General features: G+C 36.2%; 1 protein-coding gene across 1 annotated transcript in view; it reads right to left on the reverse strand.

The window, feature by feature from the left end:
* Vmat (Vesicular monoamine transporter) overlaps positions 1–27,778 on the reverse strand; it is a 293,705-nt gene that overhangs the window by 98,680 nt on the left and 167,247 nt on the right. The window contains exon 2 of the mRNA XM_069841804.1: positions 16,732–16,878. Coding sequence (XP_069697905.1) covers positions 16,732–16,873 — 142 coding nt within the window. The 5' untranslated portion in view covers positions 16,874–16,878. The remainder of the gene's footprint in view (positions 1–16,731; positions 16,879–27,778) is intronic.

Genomic DNA, 27,778 nt, shown 5'->3' on the forward strand with positions numbered 1-27,778 from the left:
CCATTTTAATATTATCCTCCCATCTACGTCTCGGCCTTCCTAAAGGTCTTTTTCCCTCCGGTCTCCCAACTAACACTCTATATGCATTTCTGGATTCGCCCATACGTGCTACATGCCCTGCCCATCTCAAACGTCTGGATTTCAAGTTCCTAATTATGTCAGGTGAAGAATACAATGCGTGCAGTTCTGTGTTGTGTAACTTTCTCCATTCTCCTGTAACTTCATCCCGCTTAGCCCCAAATATTTTCCTAAGCACCTTATTCTCAAACACCCTTAACCTATGTTCCTCTCTCAGAGTGAGAGTCCAAGTTTCACAGCCATATAGAAGAACCGGTAATATAACTGTTTTATAAATTCTAACTTTCAGATTTTTGGACAGCAGACTGGATGACAAGAGCTTCTCAACCGAATAATAACACGCATTTCCCATATTTATTCTGCGTTTAATTTCCTCCCGAGTGTCATTTACATTTGTTACTGTTGCTCCAAGATATTTGAATTTTTCCACCTCTTCGAAGGATAAATCTCCAATATTTATATTTCCATTTCGTACAATATTCCCGTCACGAGACATAATCATATACTTTGTCTTTTCGGGATTTACTTCCAAACCGATCGCTTTACTTGCTTCAAGTAAAATTTCCGTGTTTTCCCTAATCGTTTGTGTATTTTCTCCTAACATATTCACGTCATCTGCATAGACAAGAAGCTGATGTAGCCCGTTCAATTCCAAACCCTGCCTGTTATCCTGAACTTTCCTAATGGCATATTCTAAAGCGAAGTTAAAAAGTAAAGGTGATAGTGCATCTCCCTGCTTTAGCCCGCAGTGAATTGGAAAAGGATCAGATAGAAACTGACCTATACGGACTCTGCTGTATGTTTCACTGAGACACATTTTAATTAATCGAACTAGTTTCTTGGGAATACCAAATTCAATAAGAATATCATATAATACTTCCCTCTTAACCGAGTCATATGCCTTTTTGAAATCTATGAATAACTGATGTACTGTACCCTTATACTCCCATTTTTTCTCCATTATCTGCCGAATACAAAAAATCTGATCAATAGTCGATCTATTACGCCGAAAACCGCACTGATGATCCCCAATAATTTCATCTACGTACGGAGTTAATCTCCTCAAAAGAATATTGGACAAAATTTTGTACGACGTCAACAAAAGTGATATTCCTCGAAAGTTACCACAGTTGGTTTTGTCCCCCTTTTTAAAAATAGGTACAATTATGGACTCCTTCCATTGTTCTGGTACAATTTCCTTTTCCCAAATAGCAAGTACAAGTTTATAAATTTCGCTATATAATGCACTTCCACCCTCTTGTATTAATTCTGCTGGAATTTGATCGATACCTGGAGACTTGTACTTTTTCAGATTTTCTATCGCAATTTCGACTTCTGAAATCGTGGGTTCGGGTATAAATGGCTCAGCAGTTTGTATTTCAATATCGTCCCGATCATTTCTATTTGGCCTATGTACATTTAGTAGTTGCGCAAAATAGTTTTTCCATCTGTTTAGGATTGATGAAGAGTCTGCAAGCAAGTCACCATTCTCATCCTTGATCACGTTTACCCTTGACTGATATCCGTTCTTAAATTCCTTTATACCCTTATATAAATCTCGAATGTTTTTATTCTTACTATTTGTTTCTACCTCATTCAGTTTTTCCTTCAAGTAACCTCTCTTTTTATTCCTAAGTGTACGACTTGCTTCCCGTCTTTCATTGAAATAATTATCTCTATTCTCCTCAACTGGATCCTGTAAGAATTTCAATTTTGCCTGTTTCCTTCTTTCTACTACCATGCAACAATCTTCATCAAACCACGGTTTCTTTTTCTTAGTTTCATAATAACCTATGCTCTGCTCAGCTGCAATTTTGATACTATCTCTGATATTTTCCCACACGCTATTAACATCTAATTCTTTCTCAACTTCGTCGGAACTTTCTAAAGTGGCAAACCTATTCGAAATTTCGACCTGATAATTTTGCTTAGCTTCCTCGTCCTTTAATTTCAAAATATTGAATTTAGTAATATTAACTTGTTGCTCTACTCGCTTGGCTACTGATAATCTTTCTCTTAATTCTCCAATCACCAAATAATGGTCAGAATTACAGTCTGCACCTCTGAAAGTTCGAATATCTACTATACTAGTATGTCTCCGTTTATCTATCAAGATGTGATCTATTTGGTTGTGTGTCAATCCATCTGGAGAAGTCCAAGTATATTTATGTATATCCTTATGGGGGAATGTTGTACTTTTGACAATTAAATTTTTCGATGTGGCAAAGTTGACTAATCTAACTCCATTGTCACTACTAATTGCGTGTAGGCTCTCTTTTCCAATAGTTGGTCTAAAAATATCCTCCCGTCCTACTTTAGCGTTGAAATCCCCCAATAAAATTTTCATATGATATCTAGGAAACTGATCAAAAGTATGTTCCAATTCCTCATAGAAGCTATCCTTTATATAGTCGTCTTTCTCTTCTGTAGGGGCGTGAGCATTTATAACTATGATGTCGCACCATCTACCCTTAAGTACTAAATATGATAACCTGTCACTGATAAATTCGACCTTTTTTACTGCTGATTTTATTCTTTTATGTACAAAGAATCCTGTTCCTAATTGGTGATTATTATTTCCTTCCCCATAATACAACAAGTAATCTCCTATTTGTGATATGCCATTCCCATCTAACCTAACCTCTTGTACTCCCACAAAGTCTATTCTATATCTAGCTAGTTCTTTTGCTACTAATGTTACCCCTCCTGTTCTATAAAGACTAGTTACGTTCCAAGTGCCAAATCTCAAAACCTTATTCCTTTGCTGTGGTCGTGCCAGAGAATCAGTCCTATTCCGAGGCTTACTGTAGGAATTCGTAACAAGCTGTTTTTTATGGTGATGGGTTGTTAGCCCTTCGCCCAACCCCCAAGCTGGAGGACCACCCCTTATCGGCTGTCCACGACTGCTTATTCAATATATTCGCAGCTACCCTCCAAGCTGGTTACACCCAGACTTCAAAAGTGGTCTGAGAAATGTGTTGGAACTCAAGGAGCAAGACAATTTTGAAAATATGGGAGTAAGCTTTCAACGTATTCGCATAATAATAATAATAATAATAATAATAATAATAATAATAATAATAATAATAATAATAATAATAAAAAAGAAGACTGCTACTACCCACCACTACCACCACCACCACCACCGCCACCACTACCACCACAACCACCGCCACCACCACCACCACCAACAACAAATACTACTACTATCTAATACAGGGGTCGTCAGCACAGGGCACTCTGGGGCTAGCTTCTCTTATTCGCGGAAAACGCAGTGCACCGTCGAGTATACTCTCTCTCTCTCCCTGCTGCACGACGGTGCACACGGGACGGCACCGCGTACCCGTTGCACATTTCAGCGAGTGCTGACGACCACTGATCTAATACTACTACAACAAGTGGGCCTACAACTACTACTACCACCACCACCACCACCACCACCACCACCACCACCACCACCACGTAATACTACTACAACCACCACCACCACCACCTAATACTACTACAAGTACACTACTACCACCAGCACCACCTAATACTACTACAAGTACAACTACTACCACCACCACCACCACCACCACCTAATACTACAAGTACTACCACCACCACCACCACCACCACCACCACTACCACTACCACTTCATTTACGGAAGGCTTAGGTCAGTACATCTGTCTTGTGTTTATTCCGTGTTACCTTATCGTTATTTCAGGTTTTTATCTTAGCTGGCGCATACAGTGTGAGGCGCGTAAGAGAAACTCATTATATAGCCACGATAGTGAGATCCTGATGATTATAGGATTTGGCGACAGGATATGCACTTTTTAACGAAACTCATCTATTCCTCAATCGGCTGTGAGCAAAATAGATATCAATTCTCTGATTTTCTGTTAATAATATATTATGTAGATTTCAACTTTCGTAGTGCAAGGAGTAACGAAATATATGAACAATTAAATACTTATTATACAATAGTAACAATATTCATTGTTCGTCTATATAAAACAAAGTACTTCAAATCGATGACAAAAATTTCTTCCAGGTGATATTCAAAATGTTCTCGACGACGTCATAACACATATACACACATTATACAGTGTTTTTCGAAAGTAACAAATGATTTCAATTAAAACTGAATGAAAGAATTCGGAATATAAAATCAGACAAGTCAAATCTTGTATTTAAAAAGGAATATTTTTATGGAAACAAAATATTTTTTTTTACTATTTTTGTGTGACTTATGACGTCATCGAGAATACTTTTAATTGACAACCTGTAATTTCTTTAAATATCATCTGATAGAGCATATCTTTATGTAAGATTTCATTTGTTTTTTACATAAGCACTATGGTTATGGTTATGGTTACTATGATAGCAATTTTATTGTTGATATATTTTATTCGCCCCTGTATTATGAAAGCATTTTTTATTAAATTAACGTAAAACAACAATATTATCAACATAGAATGAGAGAAATGAGATTCTGACGAAGATAGAATTTGGTGACGGAAGATGTAGGTCTACACAACAAGAGATACGCACACATTTTAACGTTACTCATCCAAGTCGGTCACCTATTTCTCAATCAACTAGCCAGCTGTGAGTAGAATAAAAACGAAATTAAAAAAACATGGACATGTGAGACACCAAAAAGATAATTTCTGCTAAAAATATTGTTTCATGTTGATTTTATAAAAAAACTGCTTTCATAATAGAATAATTAAGGAAATATACTAACAATAAACTTGTTAGTGCTTCGGTACATAACAAATGAAATATTATATAAAAACATGCTCTTTCAGATTTTTTTTCTCGTTGTTCGTAACTCTATAGCATCTATTAGATGCTTTATGGTTGTGCTAACAGATGGAGTTATTTGTCAATAATGTGACGCTGAAACGTGTGTTCAGGTTACTGCCCAGCGACAGTCCTGATGTATTTTATATTTTTGATGATTGGTTAATTAATCACTCACATTCATACAAATTTCCAGACTCTAGACACCCAGGTAATTTGTCTTCAAGAAAAATTCACCGAGAGCCGAGCATGGGAATCGAACCCGGGACCTCCAGATCTGCAAGCCAGCACGCTGACCAACAGACCACGGAGGCAGCCGCTCTTCCGGATGATATTAAAAAACTGTAGGGTGTTATTTAAAAATGTTCTCGTTGAAGTCATAATTCGCACAACAATAGTTTTATTTCCATAAAAACATTCCTTTCTAAATATAAATTTTGACGTGTCTCTGCTACTATTCAAAATCCCCCTCATTCAATTTCAACTGCAATTGTGCGTTATTTTTTAAACACCGTATATACATAACGTACACACATAGGCCTATAGATAGATTTATATTTTTATACTAATTCAATGTCAAAGACCGAAATTCGAAACTGTTCACTAAAGGCTTTAAGATAACATTATATTTGTATATACGAATCCTAAAGTTTATACAGTAATTTTTTTTCTATAAATATAGAATTATGTATTATTTCATATCGCAACAATAGTTTCACGAACATAAGAAAATACGAACAACGTGCTAAAGCACACTCGTGGAAACGCATTGTTGACAGAGAGACAGGTGGGTTGACATGTGACTCTCCCATCCTCCTTCCTGACGGCGCAACACTCCCACGCCTTTAGAATCTGGCAGTGTGCCAGAAAATCCCTGCACTTTCAGGTTAGCAAATACTGTCTGCAGAAATGCCCAGCAGGCGAACATTTTGTGACGTCAACTTAATCATCTGCAAATACTGCGTGTACTGTTAACGGGAAAATGCATAGAGAAGAGATGTGTTAATATAAGAAGAAAACGCCTTAGATAGTTCAGCATCATGCCACAAGGCCTATTGAAAACTTTTTAGTGAAATAGACGCCCATGAGGCGCAAAATATATACAGTACGTAATATAATAATTTTATTGTGTAGTATGACAAACTAAGGAAAAATTGTAATGCTTAATTATCAATAATTGCATTTTCAATAAATACCTATAACACAGAATAACATTATTGTATTGTGACATAAGTTAATTCTTAAATATCACAATAGGGTCTTCCGGTATGCTGACACAATTCTAAATTTGACACTTTACTTTCCAAGAATAGGCTTGTATAAAACCTTAGCACAGCCACTATTAAGCTATGGTAGTGAAGCGTGGACTGTGAAGAATAAAGATGTCAGTAGAATAACAGCAAGTGAGATGAGGTTCATGAGAGCAACAGCTGGATATACTCGCTGGGATCATAAAAAAATGAGAACATGATGCAAGAACTTCAAATAGAACCCATTATGCAGTTCATCAGCAAATATCAACTTCAGTGGAAGGGTCATCTCGAACGAATGGATCGATACAGAATTCCAAAATCACTGTTTCATTACCATCCGCATGGCAAAAGATCTCTAGGCCGTCCGAAGAAGAGATGGATTGAAAATTCTAGTTTCAGACCGTAACAGGCCACTCGGCCTAATACTCGTTAGGAAGACGACGACGACGACGACTTTCCATGAAATTTCTTTTACTACGTATACTACTTCTGACCAATAAAACGGTACGAAAGCCCATGTTTCAACCAGTCATGGCTGTTTATCGCTACAATTTTATCACTTCTCTAGCATTTATCTATTTTTATCACTTCCCTAGCATTTGTTTGTTTTTATCACTTCCTTAGCATTTGTTTCTTTGTTTGTCAACATTTCAAACAGCAAATTCTTTACTGTACTATAAAACATGCTTTGCGATTGTTATTTGCTTACCGCATAGTCAACTGAAAATGGCGGCTCCGTTCAAACGTTTTGGTGAAGCTAACATTAATGAAACAGAGTTTTAGTAAGTCAATTAATATTTTATTGTATAAGAGTACTTTATTTCCTTTAATCTTTATATACTTTCTTCTAATCGTGTAATAGTCAATTAAATCCCACTCGAGTTTTGATTTTCTCTAGATAAATCAAAACCTCTAATGAGATTAATGTTGATAAATCTGCTCGTGCAAAAACACTTCGTACCCTTTGCGAAACATCAGCATTATGTGAAATAATAATAATAATAATAATAATAATAATAATAATAATAATAATAATAATAAATGCAAGTAATGAGAGTGAACCGTAAAAGTTATCCAATAAAGTGAAAAAGTGACAAGTGAATTGAACAAGTAATAGCAATAAATATTGCAAACATGGGAACATTGGAACAATAAACGAGACAAATAATATAATGCGATAATGTAGATGATAAAGTAGAAAGATTAGTGAATACTAGCCAGAGATAGAAAGGTTTTTAAGATAAACAGAAAATTAGGGATAACAGAAATGAAAGATGACAATGATAATAGTAGAGATGGATGAGTAGATGTAGACGAGAACGTTTGTACAGTATACAAGAGAAAGGTAGAGAGGTATTGCATAGTATTCGAGAATGGGATTGAGGGAAGATAAAAAAGGTGAAGTTGAAAATACTGTACATCAGAAAGGTTGGAGGAAGAAATAGACAGCAATAGGGTTTAACTTCATGTAATTGGAATATATGGGGAGATACAGATGATAGGAGAAATATATTAGGATATGTGATTGAATGTAATCAAGGGTAGTGGTGGACCGTATGCAGAAATGTGAGGGAAACCACTACCTGAAAGCCGTATGATGACAATAAATATGAATATGATAATAATAATAATAATAATAATAATAATAATAATAATAATAATAATAATAATAATAATATGTATCACTAAGCAGATATTTGAAATAAATTAATGAGTGAACGAACAAATAAACATTTATATAAATCGACCTACCTCTGACTGAGGTTCTGGCTGATATGGACAGTATTATCAGGCAGTACATCTCACTTGACGATGTGTGTCCGAGGAAGAACAATTGCTTGTATACATCTGAAGTCTGATTAGTGTAATATGTAGCTAGTCGGCGATGTATGCAATGGAAAGGGAAAGGAACTGGCCACCCTACCTCATTATTTCCTGGCCTAGTTGCCTCATAAGTGATGCCTTGTTGGTATCACTTGTGAGGTTCAGACCTGTCTTCGGACAGTTGACTAAACAATAATAAATGGATCAATCGTTGAGAGAACATGGAAAGAAGCAATTTACTCTTGTGACACAATCGAATTTCATTATAAGCACACAAAGCGACATAAACAATATAGCCACTCAATACTATATTAGTTCAACTGTTGCTAACCTACCCAGTCAAAAATTTACAATATATATATATATATATATATATATATATATATATATATATATATATATACACACACACACACACACACACACACACACACACACACACACACACACACACACATACAGTTACACAATATGCATACAGTTACACAATATTATATATATTTTATATATTGTGTAACTGTATCTGCCAATCTTTCCACAAGTGTTTATCCTCCGCGTATAGTAGGGGTAAACACAACACTGGCACCACTGCGATCTGATGCAATCAAGTGGTGGAAGACTAATACACCGTGTCCCGCTTAGAGGGATCGAGATATAAATGCTCACCACTTAAAACCAGATAAAGATATCGTTGTGATTAACATCAGACAAGATAGAGGAACTGTCCAAGTTTATGCAACAAAGTTTGAAAATAGCTGTATGCGTAACTTTCGTTTGTTTGTTGCTAAAACAAGCCTTATGCCATTTTGTAGAAGAACACGCCATGGTCAACATGTGGACACCACAACAGAAAGTTCAGTGTGTGCTATGGCTAGCAGAAGGCAAATCTGTTACGCGAGTACGCCATGTTCTTCGTACATGGACAGGTGCATCGGAAGACGAGGACCCATTGCCTGGTCAACGAGGTCACCCGATCTGACCCTCCTTGGACTTTTTTTTCCGAGGCTTTGTGAAGGATGCTGTGTACCAAAGAGGAAAAGCTAACACTTTGGAGGAACTGAGACAACTCAGCACAAATGCAGCTGCGGTAGTGACTCCACAAATGCTACAGAACACTTGGCGGGAGGTTGAATACGGTACCATTTAGATGTCTGCAGAGCAACTCAAGACGCACACATCGAGTTGCATTGAGCATTTTCTGAAACTCAGAGTTTTTACATCAAGTTATGTAAAAAAGGTATGTTAATAAATCATTATTTACACTTGAAATTATCACTTATTTCTCGATCCCTCTAAGCGGTACACGGTATATAAAAGTCAGATTTATACTTTCTATACAAATGTCAGGTTTATACAATCTTCCTGTATTTCCAGTGTCATTTCAATCTGCTACTTTCAGAAGAATCTTAACTCCGCAATCCCTTTCAGACAGAAATAATCTTCCGATCTTGTCAGTCTTCGTCTACCTCATGTACTATATTTTTTTAAGCTGCCAATTAATATTTTATTCATCTATCCTTCCTCCTTTTACAATTTATTGAACATATCCAATTCATGAAAGAGAAGATTAAATTTGTTCGATAAAATACAATTTAAAACCGAAAGGGAGAAAATAAGTGCGTAATCTGCTTATTTATCATTATAGCTAATTTAATTAAAATATTAACCCGTTGATCCACCAAAATTAATGTAAGTCCTTCGAAATCAATTTCATATTAGGCCTATACATTGCAATTATATTTGGTTTTATTGCTACTGTTACTTGTATTTAGTAGCTATAAATTCGTTATTTTACCCGAATCACAAAAGTGAAGTGGGTAGGCATTGGATAATAATTACACACTTCTCTTGTTAACCTTAGAACTACTGAGATATTGTAGAATGGTTAATTGCATTTATTTGATCGTTGTCTATTTGAAATTGCACACACACACACACACTAGCCTAGTTACAAATGGTTAGCTAATTAATTATTTAATGTATAATTGTATAGCCAGGGCACGACAGCCCATGAAGGATCATAACCGACAGCCGGCTGCTGGCCTCACGTCCACATGCCGAAGCAGAGGTGGACGATCATCCAACCAGAATGGAAGTATATTGTGATGAGCACGATGATCCCCCCAGCCGTTATAGCTGGCTTTCGTAACTGTATTTTGTTACCTATCGTAGCTCCCCAAATGCACACGATGCTGGGTGGCCGAAATTTTATGAGAAAATTTCTTCTCCCATGAGGACTCGAACCAGCGCGCATTCCATAACGCGAGTCCTAGGCAGGATGTCTTAGACCACGACGCCATGGTACGGGACGTATAACTGTATATGGTTATTATAAATTAACAAACTTAATTGAAATTAACATAACCGCCAAACAAATTAAGCGATCTAGATGAATCAAGCTGCAATAGAATGTGCTAAGAATGGGATTTAGTCTGTGCACGTGGATTGTCTGTTGTCCATATTCGACAATTTACAGTATCTTGTTGCCAGTATCGATTCCACCATTGAGAATGAAGTGAGCCTCACCTACCAACAGAATTCGAGATGACCATTCCGGTTCAATTTCTCTCTGAGCTAATACATGTAATGAAAAGTTTTATCTCTTGTCGTAACCAACTTTCTTCAATTCAGACATGATTTGCAGTTTATTACGACATAATAATAATAATAATAATAATAATAATAATAATAATAATAATAATAATAATAATAATAATAATAATAATAATAATTAGAAAGTCACTCTTTCAGCTTTCCCAATAACGGGACTGCCTCATTGGACAAAGCATAACTCACAGAGTGAAAAGAAATCTGAAATTAACCACAAAAGAGAAATGTAGGGTACGAAGAAAAAAGAGAAATTAAGGACAGAAAAGATAATGGCATACATATAGTAGTAAACAAACAGATTAGTCGTTCAAACAAAAGTTCTTCCTTTTTAGGAAACAAAGTACAGGTGGTATTTTAAAATGCCAAGTGATCCTCTAATAGCAGTAAGGGAAACATCACGAATGAAGTCGTTGTTCAGCTGGAACTTCTTGCAGAAACTGACAAAGAGGTGAGGTATTGTACCCCTAGCGCCAACCATTAGTCCAACTACTTCAATGGAGGTGAGCTGATATTTCTCAAAATAGAATGGAACTGTGGGCTCATAAATTCTGCATTTTTCTGCATGGACTTCAGCGAGCTGTTGCTCCTGTGCCTTGAACCTGACTGTCGGGTCGATAATGCAGGCGGATGTAGAGCTTGGTAGAATGACAAGCATATCAATTCGCCGACAGGATCCCTCTTAAGAGATGCCATGCACTTCTTCGTATACAGTGAGACCTTTCTTCCTCAAGGCTTCGGCAATCATGGACCTGATTCTGTGATGTTTAGAGTTCCGCAGCGTCTCGCTGAAAGTACAGGCACCCAAAACGTGGCCAAGAGTTTCAATCTCATTGACGCAACGACGACAGTGGTTTCCGTTTCATTAGTTTGCGTAAAAATTTTCCAAACAGTGCTGTATGTCATATGCAAGCGTTAGCTCTGCTGACTGGTAAGGAGTTTTCTTTAGCTAGGTTTTGGCTTCATGAAGAATTTCTACAACCTAAATATTAAGGGTCTACTAATTATTCTTAGTCTTGCCTATGTTATTTTATACCAAAGTAAACGAATTTCTTCAGACTTTTTAATGAAGATAAGAAAGCACGATGCAATGATCGTCTCTCAGATTCATTCTTGTCCGAAATTTTCTTATTGTGGCTGTAGAGTTTCTATCGCATTCATAATAGCATTGCATCAAGCCAATTCTTGTTTCAAGATTTAAAACCATTTTCTCAAACTTGGAAAATGTGTTATACACAAGCCAAATGACTAACAAACTTTTGTTTATTCTCGAAAGCTTAATTGCTGCATCATACCAATTAAATCATTTTTAGCACGGAATAACTAAATCCCGTTCTCCACACATTCCATAGCCGTTTAGTTAATCTTGATTGATCAATCTATTTAGAAAATTATAGCAATTTCAATTATTATTACTATTACTATTATTATACTATTATTAATTTAACGTCCATTACGAATGAAAGAGGCCTCTTGGGCAACATGAAATCGTTAATAATTGTAGTTTTCCGAACGTCAGTCATCTTATCAGTCTTCGTCTACTTCATTTCCTCTGTTTTTTAAGCAGCCGATTAATATTTTGTTCAAATATTCTATTAACTTCGTACTTAAATTATTAGGGTCTACGCTTAAATAACAATAAAAACAATTAAATCCTAATTCCCAAGAAAAATAATAAATAATTAAATAAAAATAAAAGAGGATCCTTTATTAATATTTTTTATTCCCAATAGTGTTTTAAATTCCATATGTAAATTTACTAATAATTTATTTCATAAAATGTAATGTCGTGATGGAATTGATCAGAATCTTATTGAAATAATAAATAATCCTGTTAATTCCTTATTATTTTATTACTTCTATATAACTACAGACAATATTGATACACGAAGAAATGTCTTTATTTGAAATTTCTTATTTATTTATGCATTTATTTCGTTGTCTTGCTTAAGCTCTTCCAATTGTATCGCCATCCAATACGATTTAAGGGAGGGTACATCTTCGGGCCAACTTTAGAAACTCTCATACAATCCGGGACTTCCTAACCGTGTGGTCAGCACGATGCAGGAACCGTCGCGATGACGTCATAAGACAAATACAAGACAGTGGACAAAAACTTAGTTCCATGGAATGGAGATAAAATCTCCGTCCACATCAGGACTCTAATCTAATCCCAGCACACGCTTTGTTCACTGAGCTATAGAGGCGGATCTTTTGTATAAAGGTTAAACAGAATAAAGTGCTGGATTATAACTGCAGTTCTTTTTCAAAATCTTTGTTAAACTACAGAAGCTATTCAGACACAATGAAATGATGAATGAAGTGTAATTTTTTACTTATTACCACTTCTGAACTACAGACGTTATTCAGAGCTGATTAGATGAAGAACTGTAATTATTGTTATTCTTTAATCAATTGCATTAAGAACGATAGAGGCTATACACAGATCATAACATAATCATGTGATGATAATGTAGCAATGGTGGAATGAAAATGACACAAACTGAATCACAATCAGAGGAAAACTATTGTACAACTGCTTAGAAGATTTAGATGAATTAAAACCACTGTCACATTACTGAGAAGCCAACAACTATAATTTTTATCATGAAAAGTGTATGAGCTTCCCATTTCTAAAATCTGGTCTCCCTTTCTGATAAACCGGTGTGCGGTGACGTCATTAATTACTGTAGGCTTTGGATGACTGAAATTATGATGTGTTTAAAACAAAGTAGTTTCGAATCCAGCCAGCTGTTGTAAGACATAAAGAGGAAACAAATGAATGCGACATCATACCCAATTTATTATTATTCGTAGTCCACATATGTGAAGAAACGGCTAGCGCGTCTGGCCGTGAAACCAGGTGGCCCTGGTTCAATTCCCGGTCGGGGCAAGTTACCTGGTTGAGGTTTTTTCCGGGGTTTTCCCTCAACCCAATACGAGTAAATGCTGGGTAACTTTCGGTGCTGGACCTCGGACTCATTTCACCGGCATTATCACCTTCCTCTCATTCAGACGCTAAATAAACTGAGATGTTGATAAAGAGTCGTAAAATAACCTACTAAAATTATTATTTGTATATAAATGAGGGTGATTAATAGGAAATGATGATAGTATAAAGACTTAAATTGCTAATTTCACATAGTCTAATTCTAAAGTGCTTAACTGTGGTATTAATTTGCAAATGAATCGAACTGTCAGTAATGACATGTAGTGTTGTTATTATTATTATTATTATTATTATTATTATTATTATTATTATTATTATTATTATTATTTCAAACAACTCATTGGTGTCATATTATCGTGTGAATTGTTTCAACTATCAATTGTCTCATGGAATGAGGAAGTGATTATGAAGTAATTAACGAGAACTCGTCGCCTTGTTAAATTTAAATGCAGAGAGTATAAATACAGAAATGAAAATAAATATCACAATTTTATTTCAAATCCCAAACAGCCTTACAATCACAATTATGCTCACAATAACAAGGACTAAAAACACACAGTAAGTAAACGTTTCATGCAATTATAGGGATTCGATGGAAAATGGTACATTTTGCTTTCCTAGGTTGGGAAATTTTCTTCATTAAACTTTGATATATCTGCTTTCTTTTACATGATAAATAAGAGCAAGAGAATAAATTAAAATAGGATCAATTGCACGAGAATTCAGTTTTAAAGTCGCTGCATTCTGTGGACCAATGGGTAGTTAGTTACATGTACTTGTTTATTTAAATGACAGCATCCAGTAACACTGACGGACGCTGGCCGCCCGTAGGGCATGTTTCCGTTAACTGTAGATAGATTTCCGAAGGCATGCTGCTATTCTGCAGTATTAAGCCATCTTCAAAGGGGTGTGAGGAAATCGAACCGACAGAAACCAGACTCTGCGGAGAGCGGCACAGATCAGATGTTAGTGGACCACACAACCGTATTTCATTCAATCGTTCGTTCCTTGATTCATTCATCAGCAATACATTTAATTTTATCCGATCATTCCTAAATTCACTTTTTTCTATTTTGTATTTATCCCATTAATTGAATCGTACTTTGTTTCCCATTCCTTCATTAATTGAACTGTTCTATTTCGTCACTCATTTATTTACCACCTTAACTTTTTTGTCTTGCTCAATGATATTTGTTCTTTAACTCATTTATCCGTTCGCTTATTCACTTTATCATTCGTTGACCAACTCTCTCATTGATGAACTTACAAATTTGATAATTTATTCACTAATTCATTTGTTCGTTTCTTCATTCACGTTTCGGTTATGTAATTGTTCATTTAATTGTGAATTCACACATTCATTAATAATTTACTATCATATTTCTTTATTTCATCAGTCATTCGTATTCATTAGCTTGTTCTCTGAGACACGTACGTAGAGGCCATTCATTATCTCGTGAAACCTACCTGGTCGTTAGGGGGAAGAAGAAAGTGGACTGAGAAGCTTCCCTCGCTCACTACGCTTCTACTTGAATTCTAGCGAGCTCACTTACCCCCACTATAAGGTTCTTACTGTATATTCTTACATACACTCATTTTTTCTTCCTTAATACATTCGCATTAATTATTGGTTTATTCGTTTTGTTATCCATTCATTTGTTTCATTGTTTCACTTATTTCTCTAGAACGTAGGCCTATACAGTAACTCATTTCTTTAGTAATCAATTCCGTCATTCATTTATACATTAATCCACCCAGTCACTCATTTATCAATTAATGCACCTAGTCATTCATTTATCCATTATTCTATTCAGTCACTTCTTCATTAATTAATCAGTTCAGTCATTTAATTACTGATATGTTCACTCACTCATTTATCCATTCAGTCACTTATTAATCCGTTCAGTAACTAATTTATTCTCCAATCCGTTCAGTATCTCGTTATTAATTAATTCGGCTAGTAAGTGAACTTCTCATTAATCCGTTCAGTAACTCATTTATTGCTCATTTCATTCAGTAACTTATTTATTCTTCAATGCGATCAGTAACTCATATATTCTTCAATCCATTCAGTCACTCATTATCAATTAATCCGTCTAGTAAGTTGATTTCTCATTAATTCCTTTAGTAACTTATTTATACTTCAATCCATTCAGTAACTTATTTATTCTTGAATCCATTAACTAACTTAATTATTCTTCAATCCGATCAGTAACTCATATATTCTTCAGTCCGTTGAGTAACTCATTTATTTTTCAATCCGTTCAGACACTCATCAATTAATTCGCCTAGTAAGTTAATTACTCATTAACTCTTTCAGCAACTCATTTCTTCTTCAATCAAATTCAGTAACTCATTTATTGTTCAATCCATTCAGTTACTCATTTATTCTTGAATCCGTTCAGTAACTCATTTATTCTTCAATGCGTTCAGTAACTCATTTATTCTTCAATGCGTTCAGTAACTCATTTATTCTTCAATGCGTTCAGTAACTCATTTATTCTTCAATCCGTTCAGTAACTCATTTATTCTTCAATGCGTTCAGTAACTCATTTATTCTTCAATCCGTTCAGTAACTCATTTATTCTTCAATGCGTTCAGTAACTCATTTATTCTTCAATCCATTCAGTAACTCATTTATTCTTCAATCCGTTCCGTAATTATTAATTTATTGTTCAATCCGTTCATTCACTCATTATCAATTAATCCGCATAATAAGTTAATTACTCATTAATTAGTTCAGCCACTCATTTATTCATAAATTCGTTCAGTCATTTATTAATCACTCATTTATTCATTAATCCGTTGAGTTACTAATCTGTTCCGTCGAGTCACTCATTTATTCATTAATCCATTCAGCCACTCATTTGTTCACTAATCCATTCTTTTATTCATCGACACACTCACACATATACTCATTAATACCTTCACTTATTCATTAACCACTTCAGTCTCTCATTCTCTGTAGTTCACAACACACTGCACAAGAAGTAAAGGTCCTTGTCGGTTAGCAAGTAGTTTTCTGGCATTCTATACTTGTCAGTTAACTATTTTACGTACAAAGTTACTGGGCAAAGCATTTTAGATCTATGTACTTTGTTTCGTTAAAGTGCCTAAATAGTAGGATATTAAAAAAATAGTCTGCAACCTACTGTTAATTTTCAATTCTGTTCTGTGGTACAGTTTTGGGATCTCCCACATACGTAGCATAGCTGCGGACTCACCCACTGTGGTAAGCAGCATGTTGTCGAGCAGCAGGGCGATGGCCACGATGACCAGGACGAGCCGTCGCGACTCCCTGCAGCGCTGCAGGTAGTTGGAGAACCGCGAGCCGCCCACAGAGCCGCAGTCCTGCACCACCGTCATCCCGCCTGCAACACAGAACACACAATTTGCTATTCACTACAAAAACTCTTTTTACATAATAGGCCACGGAGGTTCACAGGATGGCGGGATGTTAAGGCTCAATCAGCATTAATTGCAATAGGGATATAAATTCTACGTGCCCGTCGTCTTTATACCAGTAGCGGCCGGTGAACGAAATCCTCGGTGAGGCCAGATGCAACTAGTTTAAGTGCCTCCGATAGGAAATGTTTATTTATGATATTAATTATTATTGTTATTATATTATTAATATCATTATTACTATATTATTACTATTAATAAAAAATAATAATTTCACTCACCAAATAAGCTGTTATTCTGTGAGTTTCAATATGATGAAGTAACCCATATTATGTGTTGAAAATCCCCTTTCTTTCTTTTCTTTTTATTTTTTTCCCTTGACAGCAAGGCCAACAGAGAAGTTTATTTTGCACCACATTACCACTTAACCATTTATGTTGCCTATACCAGGATGCAATAGAAACTCGCGTTTTAAGTTTACCTGTCAGAAAAATTGTCAGCGATGTCGTAGGTATCTCGGTAGGCTCTCTATTTAAAACTTCCTTTCTTTCAATATTATTTCTTCTCGAAAAAGGACACTCTAACAATGAATTAACTACAGCAGCATTATTTCTCACATTTGTTTCTGTTTATATTTTCCCGAAATACGTAACAACATTGGCCCAGATTCACTAAATACGAAGTACAATAGTACAACACCTTCGCTTAAGTCATAAACTAAGACATAAGGGGAGGGAAAAGTGTGGGTCTCTGCCTGCCAAAGAGCTGGAATTTTTGTTATTTATGGCCTATTTAGGAAGACAAGCCACCATTGCTATTCCCACCCCACTCTACCCTTGAGGCCGGCCCATTGATGGGAGGAGTGAAACCTGACCAGGCCACGAGGCCAGACGAATTGTGCCTCAGCTACAACGCTTTAAGCGCAAGCTCAAAGCCCGCGAAAATACAGGAAATTCAGAAGCCAGACCCGGCACGAGCGATTCTGGCCTCAGGAACAAATTTTACTGCAAAACAGATCTATATACATCACAAGCCAGACCCGGCACGAGCGATCCTGGCCTCAGGAGCAAATTTTACTGCAAAACAGGTCTATATACATCACAAAGTTTTCAAATGCTTCTACAGCGATATATGCTTCATTCAAATAACTAATACCTTATATAAAAACACAAAATTTGATTTCAGTTAACATGAATAGTATGAAAATATAATATGACCTTGCAAAATACATCTCTGTTCTTCTACGTCATGTCTACTGATCAGGGAAGTTGTCATTCTACCAGTGGCGGCTGATTGACTGAGGTCCGGCCTCACTTGCTTCAGTCAATCAGCCGCCACTGCTTTATACCCAAGAAAGTACCCTTGGTACTCATCTCTGTTAGAGTGTGAGTAAACCTCAAGGCTGTAGTGCGGCGGAAGGATTAGATCAATGGAGAAAATTCATGACCCCATCGAAAATCAAACCCGCAGCCTTCCAGTTTACAGCGTTATGCTTTAATCGTGACGCTATCGATTTTTGAGAGAGTAGGCATAGAATTAATAATTTCGAGGACCGACAATCGGGCTACGCTGCTGTGCACATTATTCCAGAATTCATTGTACGTAGTACAAGAAGCATCAGTACAGTACACAGCGAAGAGGTACAGGTAGGAAAATTCACATATACATTACAGTGCACAGCGTACATTTTATCTCTTCACGGTCGCAGATGTAGAGCGGAAACGGCAGTGCATAGCGCAGCTGCACACATGTGAGCATGGAAAAATAAAATGTATGCACTTACTTACTTACAAATGGTTTTTAAGGAACCCGCAGGTTCATTGCCGCCCTCACATGAGCCCTATCCTGTCCAAGATTAATCCAGTCCCTACAATCATATCCCACCTCCCTCAAATCTATTTTAATATTATCCTCCCATCTACGTCTCGGCCTTCCCGAAAGTATTTTTTCCCTCCAGTCTCCCAACTAACACTCTATATGTACGTGCTACATGCCCTGCCCATCTCAAACGTCTGGATTTAATGTTCCTAATTATGTCAGGTGAAGAATACAATGCGTGCAGTTCTGCGTTGTGTAACTTTCTCCATTCTCCTGTAACTTCATCCCTCTTAGCCCCAAATATTTTCCTAAGAACCTTGTTCTCAAACACCCTTAATCTCTGCTCCTTTCTCAAATTCTAACTTTCAGATTTTTTGACAGCAGACTAGATGACAAGAGCTTCTAAACCGAATAATAACAGGCATTTCTCATATTTATTCTGTGTTTAATTTCCTCCCGAGTGTCATTTATATATTTGTTACTGTTGCTCCAAGATATTTGAATTTTTCCATGTCTTCGAAAGATAAATCTACAATTTTTATGTTTCCAAAATGTATGCACTGTACAAAGTAATGTGATAATAGTGGCTAAGTTCTCTCTGTCAGCATTTGACTAGCGTGAAGATATTAAATTCTGTCGAAAGACAAAATAATGGCCGACGCCATAATACGTAGCACACTCTTCCACTATTCGTCATAGCTACGCATTGTAACGTTTTCTGTCTCAACTCTGCATAAATCTCATATAATAATTATACGCGGTTTATTAGTATGACCGGTAATGAATAAATCTATGAGTAGCCTATAACTTACATACGTTTTATTCTCTTATTTAACGACGCTGTATCAACTACTAGGTTATTTAGCGTCGATGGAATTGGTGATAGCGAGATGGTATTTGGCGATATGAGTCCGAGGATTCGCCGTAGATTACCTGACACTCGCCTTACGGTTGAGGAAACCTCGGAAAAAACCAAAAACATGTAATCAGTCCAAGCGGGAAGTGAACCTACACCGGAGCGCAACTCCGGATCAGCAGGCAAACGCCCTACAGTCTGAGCTACGCCAGTGACTCGTAACGGATTTCCGATTCATTCTTCGTTTCTTATCTTAAAGGTTTGCCCCATGCCTGTCGCACAAGATGTTTTTACACAAAAATATTAATGTTAACGCAACGCTAAAATAATATATAAATCTAAAAGAAATTACAATCAAATTCAATTTTATATCAATGGAAGGGGAAAGGAATTGGGCCAGCTACGTCGTTATCTCCTGGCCTAGTTGCTTCATGAATGATTCCTTGTCGGTGTCACTTGTGGGTTCCAGACCTGCTTTCAGACAGTTGACTAAACAACAACAACAACAAAATTCCAATAAACAATCCAATGATAAATATAAAAGTAAACCATATCCAACCAAATCATGAAAGTTCACCTTGACCTGAAATAATTTTTATAAACAAATCAAAAAAATTATTAACTCTAAAAATATTTTCATTATAACGCATTATAACGGCGGTACATAATAATAGATTAGATAAGGTACAATGCGAATTATTGATTATGGAACAGATTCCTCTAAAGAGACTAAAATACCACCAAATTAAGTTTCAAATTTCCTAATTACTAATGTTAAAAACAATTTATAGCCTATCTAAAATAGAATGGTATTTAGTCACAGTTTAAAATTTAAGATTTCATAGCTACAAACAAATAAATTTATAATAAAAATTAAAATTGCACATAAAAACATCAATGAATTCCATTAGGCCTATATCAATCACGATGACATGAAGAAACAACGAAGAATAACAATGTAAATGAAAGTATAGTAGAACCTCGATTATCCGTCTCCCAATTCACCGTCTTTCTCGCTTAACCGTCAGGCCAGCAGGTTCCCAAGGTCCCTCAATTTTTTGTATAATTTTTAAGAGCATTTTTATTAGGAAGTGGCGTTAGTTTAGCTATACAGCAACAGATGGCGGTTTAGCCGGCTCGTCTCCACGCCACACCTGTCGAGCACATCCACTGCGCACCTGACTCCGCTCGTTCACCCAAAGAGTTTGTATATTGCAACCTCTTTGCGTTCACCCACTACTACCAACTCGCTCTGGCTGTAACAGCCAGTACTGATTTTTTCAAACAACAATAATATACTATACAGGTGTTTTCTGTAGGTACGTACCGTGTAGATTGTGTTGTACTGGATTTTTAGAACACACATATGCTTTTTTCTTTTAATTGTAGAATTTGGAAAAAAGTGATTTTTTTATCAACGCGGTGTGTTTAGACAAAAAAAAACTGACTTTTTCAAACAACAATAACAATTTTCATACATGTGTCTTCTGTAGGACGTACTGTACTGTAGATTATACTGTAGTAGATTTTTGAAACACACAAAAAATTTGAAAAAGTTATTTTGTGGAAAACCTCCTTTAGCTCACTTAGCCGCCTTTTCGATTATCTGTCAAGGCTCCGGTCCCGTGACTGACGGTTAATCGAGGTTCTACTGTAATTTCAGGAAACCTGTATCACTGTCATTTTGTCCTCTTCAGTAAACTCAGAACCTGTTGAAAATCTAACATCGGTAGTGTTTATTGAAAAGCAGTGGGTGAAGTTTCCTACAGCTGGACCATAGCTATTTCGTATATGGATGTATGAAGAACCTTACTCAAGAATTCATGGATTCATCGGCGCCAACTTGTATATGCAACGACTAAAGCGGGGTTTGACGCTGTGTGCAGAGCCAGGTCATGGATGCGATTGTCGTATAGTGCATGAATATTTGTCTTTTGTCAAATGTAATGTCCTGTATTTACTTAGGCGAACACTCGTCGAGCTGACCGTACATCATGATAATTCTATCATGTGTCTGTCTGTCTGTAAAATCAAGGGAAGCCAAATATAGGATACAGACGAACCTCAGTACGTGTATGAAAATTATAGCACAAGAAATATGCATTATTCTTTTATAACCAAACATTTAAATGTTTCCAAAAGTGAAGCAAAAATGATTTTATGAATAGCATTTCTTCGTATTAAAATACTAAGACATAAATACTGTAATGCTATCAGACAGACTATTGCTAGAAATAAAGCAATTTTTAACAAAAGCGGAATAGTATTTTGACATATTTCCGTAGTTCAAGATACATCTGGATTTTATGTTTTAGGCCTATTTTTCTTTAACTAAAATAATGTTTACTCATATGTCGAAAAATCTGAAAGTTACAATTTATAAAACAGTTATATTACCGGTTGTTCTGTATGGTTGTGAAACTTGGACTCTCACTTTGAGAGAGGAACAGAGACTACGGGTGTTTGAGAATAAGATTCTTAGGAAAATATTTGGGGCTAAGAGGGATGAAGTTACAGGAGAATGGAGAAAGTTACACAACACAGAACTGCACGCATTGTATTCTTCACCTGACATAATTAGGAACATTAAATCCAGACGTTTGAGCTGGGCAGGGCATGTAGCACGTATGGGCGAATCCAGAAATCCATATAGAGTGTTAGTTGGAAGGCCGGAGGGAAAAAGACCTTTAGAGAGGACGAGACGTAGATGGGAAGATAATATTAAAATGGATTTGAGGGAGGTGGGATATGATGATAGAGAATGGATTAATTTTGCTCAGGATAGGGACCAATGGCGGGCTTATGTGAGGGCGGCAATGAACCTCCGGGTTCCTTAAAAGCCAGTAAGTAAGTAAGTAAGTAAGTAAGTAATGTTTACTCATAATAATTATTTATAGCAGTAATTCGGACTTTTTATATATTTTTTTATTTCTTTCCCGACCATCTTCATAAAACCATCTTCACAGTTATGCAAAACTGTAATATGCATTTTGTTCGAACTAATTTGTTAGTAGTAAAATGTATTACAATTCATGAAATATATTTCATAACCGATATTATATATTAAATTTTAATTATATTATTATGCGGTGACGACAATGATGATAATAATAATAATAATAATAATAGTAATAGTAGTAGTAATAATAATAATAATACCTAATAATAATAATAATAATAATAATAATAATAATGTAGCTGTGTTCATTGTATTTTACAAATCGATGGTGCTCGGGTAAAGGGAATTAGGTCATTTTTGTGCAAATGTAGTTTTATTCCTCAGGTGATTACACAAGTTAAATTCTACAAGTGAGTGCGCAAAAAATAAAAGAATACTAAGATTTGATGTGTGTTATTTGTGTAGAAAATTATTTGCATTAAGGATACGAAGTTTAATTTTCATTTATCTTAGAACTCATTTTTATGATTTATCTTCCTTTACCCGAAAACAATCGAAACGATCTCCCCTACATGATATCGTATGTTGCAACACTTCGAATCGAGGCATCCTCAGCGTGTATAGTTCTCGATGACGTGAGAAATTATCGAGATGACCAGACTGCAGTAAGTTCTCCTACTCATACTGTAGTGCGTAGAGTGTGATTTTAACTGAAAATATTTTAATATAGGGAAAATTTATTTCATTTAGGCCAATGAAAAAAACCCTTACTAGATTAATAACCAGAGTTTTAAAACTATTCATTTTAAGAAAAAAGGAGAGAATGAGATAGAGAAAGAATAGGACGAGGAGAAGAAGAGGAAAAGAAAGGGAAGAACAAATTAGAGGAAAGATAAGTGGAAGAGGACATGGAAGAACAAATAAGAATAAGACGAGTAGGAGAAAGAAATAAAAAGGAATAAATGGGAAAGGGGAAGGACTTCCTCTTAACGAGGAAGAAGAAGGAGAGGAATAATGTAGATGGTGATGATTAGGGTACGGATTTTTAATGTAATTTTAGATGCCTAAAATAGGCTTTGAAGTGGAGGAAATAGTCTCTAAGAAAATATAACGTTTTCTTTAAAAACATGTTCCAAATCATCAGAAATTCACTTCTAGAATTTAATAATTTTAAATGCTTATATACCGTTACCACCACTACTACTAAAAGTACAATAACAGCAAATATCTAACTAGTTATACATAAACTAAACAATTAAATGTGAAAAATAGTTTTAGACACAAATTCAGTACACAAACAAGCCAAATACAATAAACTTTTACCAAGACTTGTCCGTTAATGTCTATGTTTAGCTTCACAATAAATTACTAATACTTTTTCTAAATTTTCAACTGAAAGCGCAATACCGTCTGCCACTCAACACAATTTGTATTCTGAAAATGAACGCTCCACATCCACTGAAGTAACAGGAGCGTATTTCAATTTTGACACTAATTGAACAGGAATGTTACTCTGTAAATCCATGTGCTTCTCAGCTAGGATATCTGAAGCAGCACACAGGTCCTTCAGTCCTACATTTCTCTGCAGAACTTGCTCCAGTTTATCCCGTTTTTCCAACAGAACTAGCAACACATTTCGAATTTAAAATACAAATTTTCGGAATAAGAATGGGTGCTTTGACCTATTACAGATAAAACATACATAATAGGTCAAAATAGGCTTTGTTGACAAAATAGGCATTTTTAGTTGCTATTAAAATACCAATTTTAAACATAGTTTTATATGACACATGTACTTGCAAGTTTTTATGAACTTAACTTTTAAGGATTAAAATAGGTTTTTACCTAAAATCCGAACTCCAGTGATGACAAGCAAACGAATGGGAAGAGGAAGGAGTCGACGAGGGAGGATAGGACGGAGAAAGAGGAAGGAGAGGAACGAGAGAGAGAAAGGAGAGGACGTAGGAAGAGGACGGAAAGGACGTAGGAAGAGAAGGAGAAGAACGAGGAAGAGAAAGGAGAGGACTTAGGAAGGGGACGGAAAGGACGTAGGAAGGGAAGGAGAGGAACGAGGAAGAGAAAGAGGACGTAGGAAGGGGATGGAAAGGACGTAGGAAGGGAAGGAGAGGAACGAGGAAGAGAAAGGAGAGGACGTAGGAAGGGGACGGAAAGGACGTAGGAAGGGAAGGAGAGGAACGAGGAAGAGAAAGGAGAGGACGTAGGAAGGGAAGGAGAGGAACGAGGAAGAGAAAGGAGAGGACGTAGGAAGGGAAGGAGAGGAACGAGGAAGAGAAAGGAGAGGACGTAGGAAGGGGGACGGAAAGGACGTAGGAAGGGAAGGAGAGGAACGAGGAAGAGAAAGGAGAGGACGTAGGAAGGGAAGGAGAGGAACGAGGAAGAGAAAGGAGAGGACGTAGGAAGGGAAGGAGAGGAACGAGGAAGAGAAAGGAGAGGACGTAGGAAGGGAAGGAGAGGAACGAGGAAGAGAAAGGAGAGGACGTAGGAAGGGAAGGAGAGGAACGAGGAAGAGAAAGGAGAGGAACAAGGAAGAGAAAGGAGGACGTATGAAGGGACGAAAAGGACGTAAGAAGGGAAAGAGAGGAACGAGGAAGAGAAAGGAGGACGTATGAAGGGACGAAAAGGACGCAAGAAGGGAAGGAGAGGAACGAGGAAGAGAAAGGAGAGAAAGTTAGAAGGAGACGGAAACGACGTAGAAAGGGAAGGAGAGGAACGAGGAAGAGAAAGAAGAGAACGAAGGAAGCGAAGGAGAGGAAGTAGGAAATGTAAGGAGAGGAACGAGGAATAGTAGGAAGAGAAGAAAAGAGAAAATAGAAAGAATAGAGAAAAGCATACGAAGAAGAGGGACAAGAAAAGAGAATAGTAATGAAAGATGAAGCGGTTATATATATATATATATGTCCTCGTTCAGTAACAATGTTACGTAATTAAATTCAAAGGCAACAAATAAAAATGTCACGAGGACTGTATTTATGTTTGCTTCGACATTTTCAATATTAGTTACGAACAAGTCCTAATTACTCAAAAGGCTCCGTAGAAGAGAGTGGCTTAGAAAGGCAATTTCATTTCTATCCACTTCTAATTACACATCCAGCCAACCGCTGCCAGCACTATAAAAATCCATCAACAGAGATAATGAAAACGTGTAGATGTTGGTATCACTTCATAGATATCATTCGTTACAGCATAACTCGTTGGTTACAGCACTAAGCCCGCCTAATTAGCTTCCGTCATTTATTTTCTTTTGAGAAACTGAACTTTAGCATTGTGCCAACAAAACATGCTGACGAAAGAAACAGAGCTGCCAACTTGAAGCAATGAACTCATTTTAGCGACGATGAAAATTCTGAAGCATAGAACTATCTGACTGAAAATGAAAGAACGAAATAGGCCTACGTAAAAAGATATGAATGACGAATGAGTTAAAATCAAGTCGATGTATGTAGGCCTATATGAAGTCCTTAGAATTGTTGCGTACGGTACAGCAAAGTTATATCCCTGATCACACACACATATAATATCAGATTGGCTAATCCCTGTTATGAATTGACACATATCGTCAAGTGAGATGTACTGCTTGATAAAATATATACATATCAGCCAGAACCTCAATCAGAGGTACCTAACCTACGTGTATTAGTAATAAACAGACTTCGCATGTTTGTCACAAGAGCTATATTGGATGCAGTAGTTTATCCTGGTACATTAATGACGTCAGTCAAAGGCTCAAGCAGGTTACACTTGAGTTCTGACTTGTATTATGTAGAAGCACACGTTGTTACGCATGTTTGTATGTCGATGAGTTTATTTTGATCCCGTTCAGTCATAGAGGAGGTGCACCAGGAGACAAATGCCGCCACCAATATCTACACTGCAGTTGTTTATTTCGGAATTTTGAAATGATTATTTTTGTTTAAGGAATGGGAACATATTCTTACAATATATATTTTTTTCACTGTAATAGTAGTTATTTCAGTAAATAAGTGTAAATTGTTGTTTGTATATATTTATAAAACTTCTGTTGTATATTTATTATCAGATTATTAACAAAATTATGAAATTCAATTGTAATCAATGGCGTGGCAAACATATTTGTTCAAGACGTTTCGATTGTGCAAACCATTAAAATTAAGCTGCAGTGTTGCCATGATATGCTCCATTATATTTTACATTCACCGTAGGCCTACTGTACCGCCACTTATGCAGTGAGCGCCAGACATTTCAACTCCCTCCGTACAAGGCTATATTCCTCGATAAATTCAGTGTGACAAAAATGCGAAGCCTGGTAATAAATAATAAAATACTATTACTACTACCACCACTAGTGCTGCTGCTGCTGGTGCTACTGAAAAACTATTGCGAAATCCGAAGTCTAAATTACAATTCAATTAAAACTTCCCTTTTTAAAGTGGCAGAAGCATTTCTCCTCGTACAGAGGATAAAATCTTAAAAAAGTCTGAAGATAAGACCTCTACATTAATTTTTGGTGGTCACCGTCGCATGTCGGCCATCTTTCTCTGAGTATGAAACGACGGTTCTTGTTTTGATTCTGGATTAACCAAAAAAATAAAACTCTAGCTAACAGAAACTTTTTTAAGTTACATTATTTACTATTTAATTAATTTATTGATTAATTCAGAAGAGCCGCGACATAACTATGAAAAGAAGCCATCTTACCTACCCACATTAAACTTTATTAATATTTTTCAAATGTTTACACAAGTCATTTTCTATATGTAGTTTCCATTAACATTTAAACATTTCCGCCATTGGATTGGTAGGTTATAACTTCGCTCGCTACTGAAGAAACCAATGGAAGATGATATGCACGGCAAGCAGCGAGTCTAGACATCCACTAATATCACCACTCGATTTCAGCCATATAAATTTGTCCGTTCAACAGTAGGATAAAAGAATTCGGTTTATAATAGTACGTACATTTTAGCTTTCCACGCTCGTTGATGTAGAACGGAAGCGGTAATGCACAGTGCAGCTGCACACATGCGAAAGTGGAAAGTTAAAACGTATGCAGTGTATTTGATCTTCTTCCGTATTTATTACATATTCGTTCATTCGATTAGTTAATTAATTAATTAATTCATCCCTCCAATCATTCACTCACTCATTCATCATTCACTTAAGGGTTCAAGTCTAAAAGACAGCTGCGGCTTCACTACCTCTTTCTTACAAGGAATCTGTTAATGAACTAATGTCTAAATATCCCTTCAAACCTCGCACATTTATAGATCTCAACAACATCTACACAAATATACAA

Source organism: Periplaneta americana, chromosome 12 (genome assembly GCF_040183065.1).
Source record: "Periplaneta americana isolate PAMFEO1 chromosome 12, P.americana_PAMFEO1_priV1, whole genome shotgun sequence".
NCBI lineage: Eukaryota > Metazoa > Arthropoda > Insecta > Blattodea > Blattidae > Periplaneta > Periplaneta americana.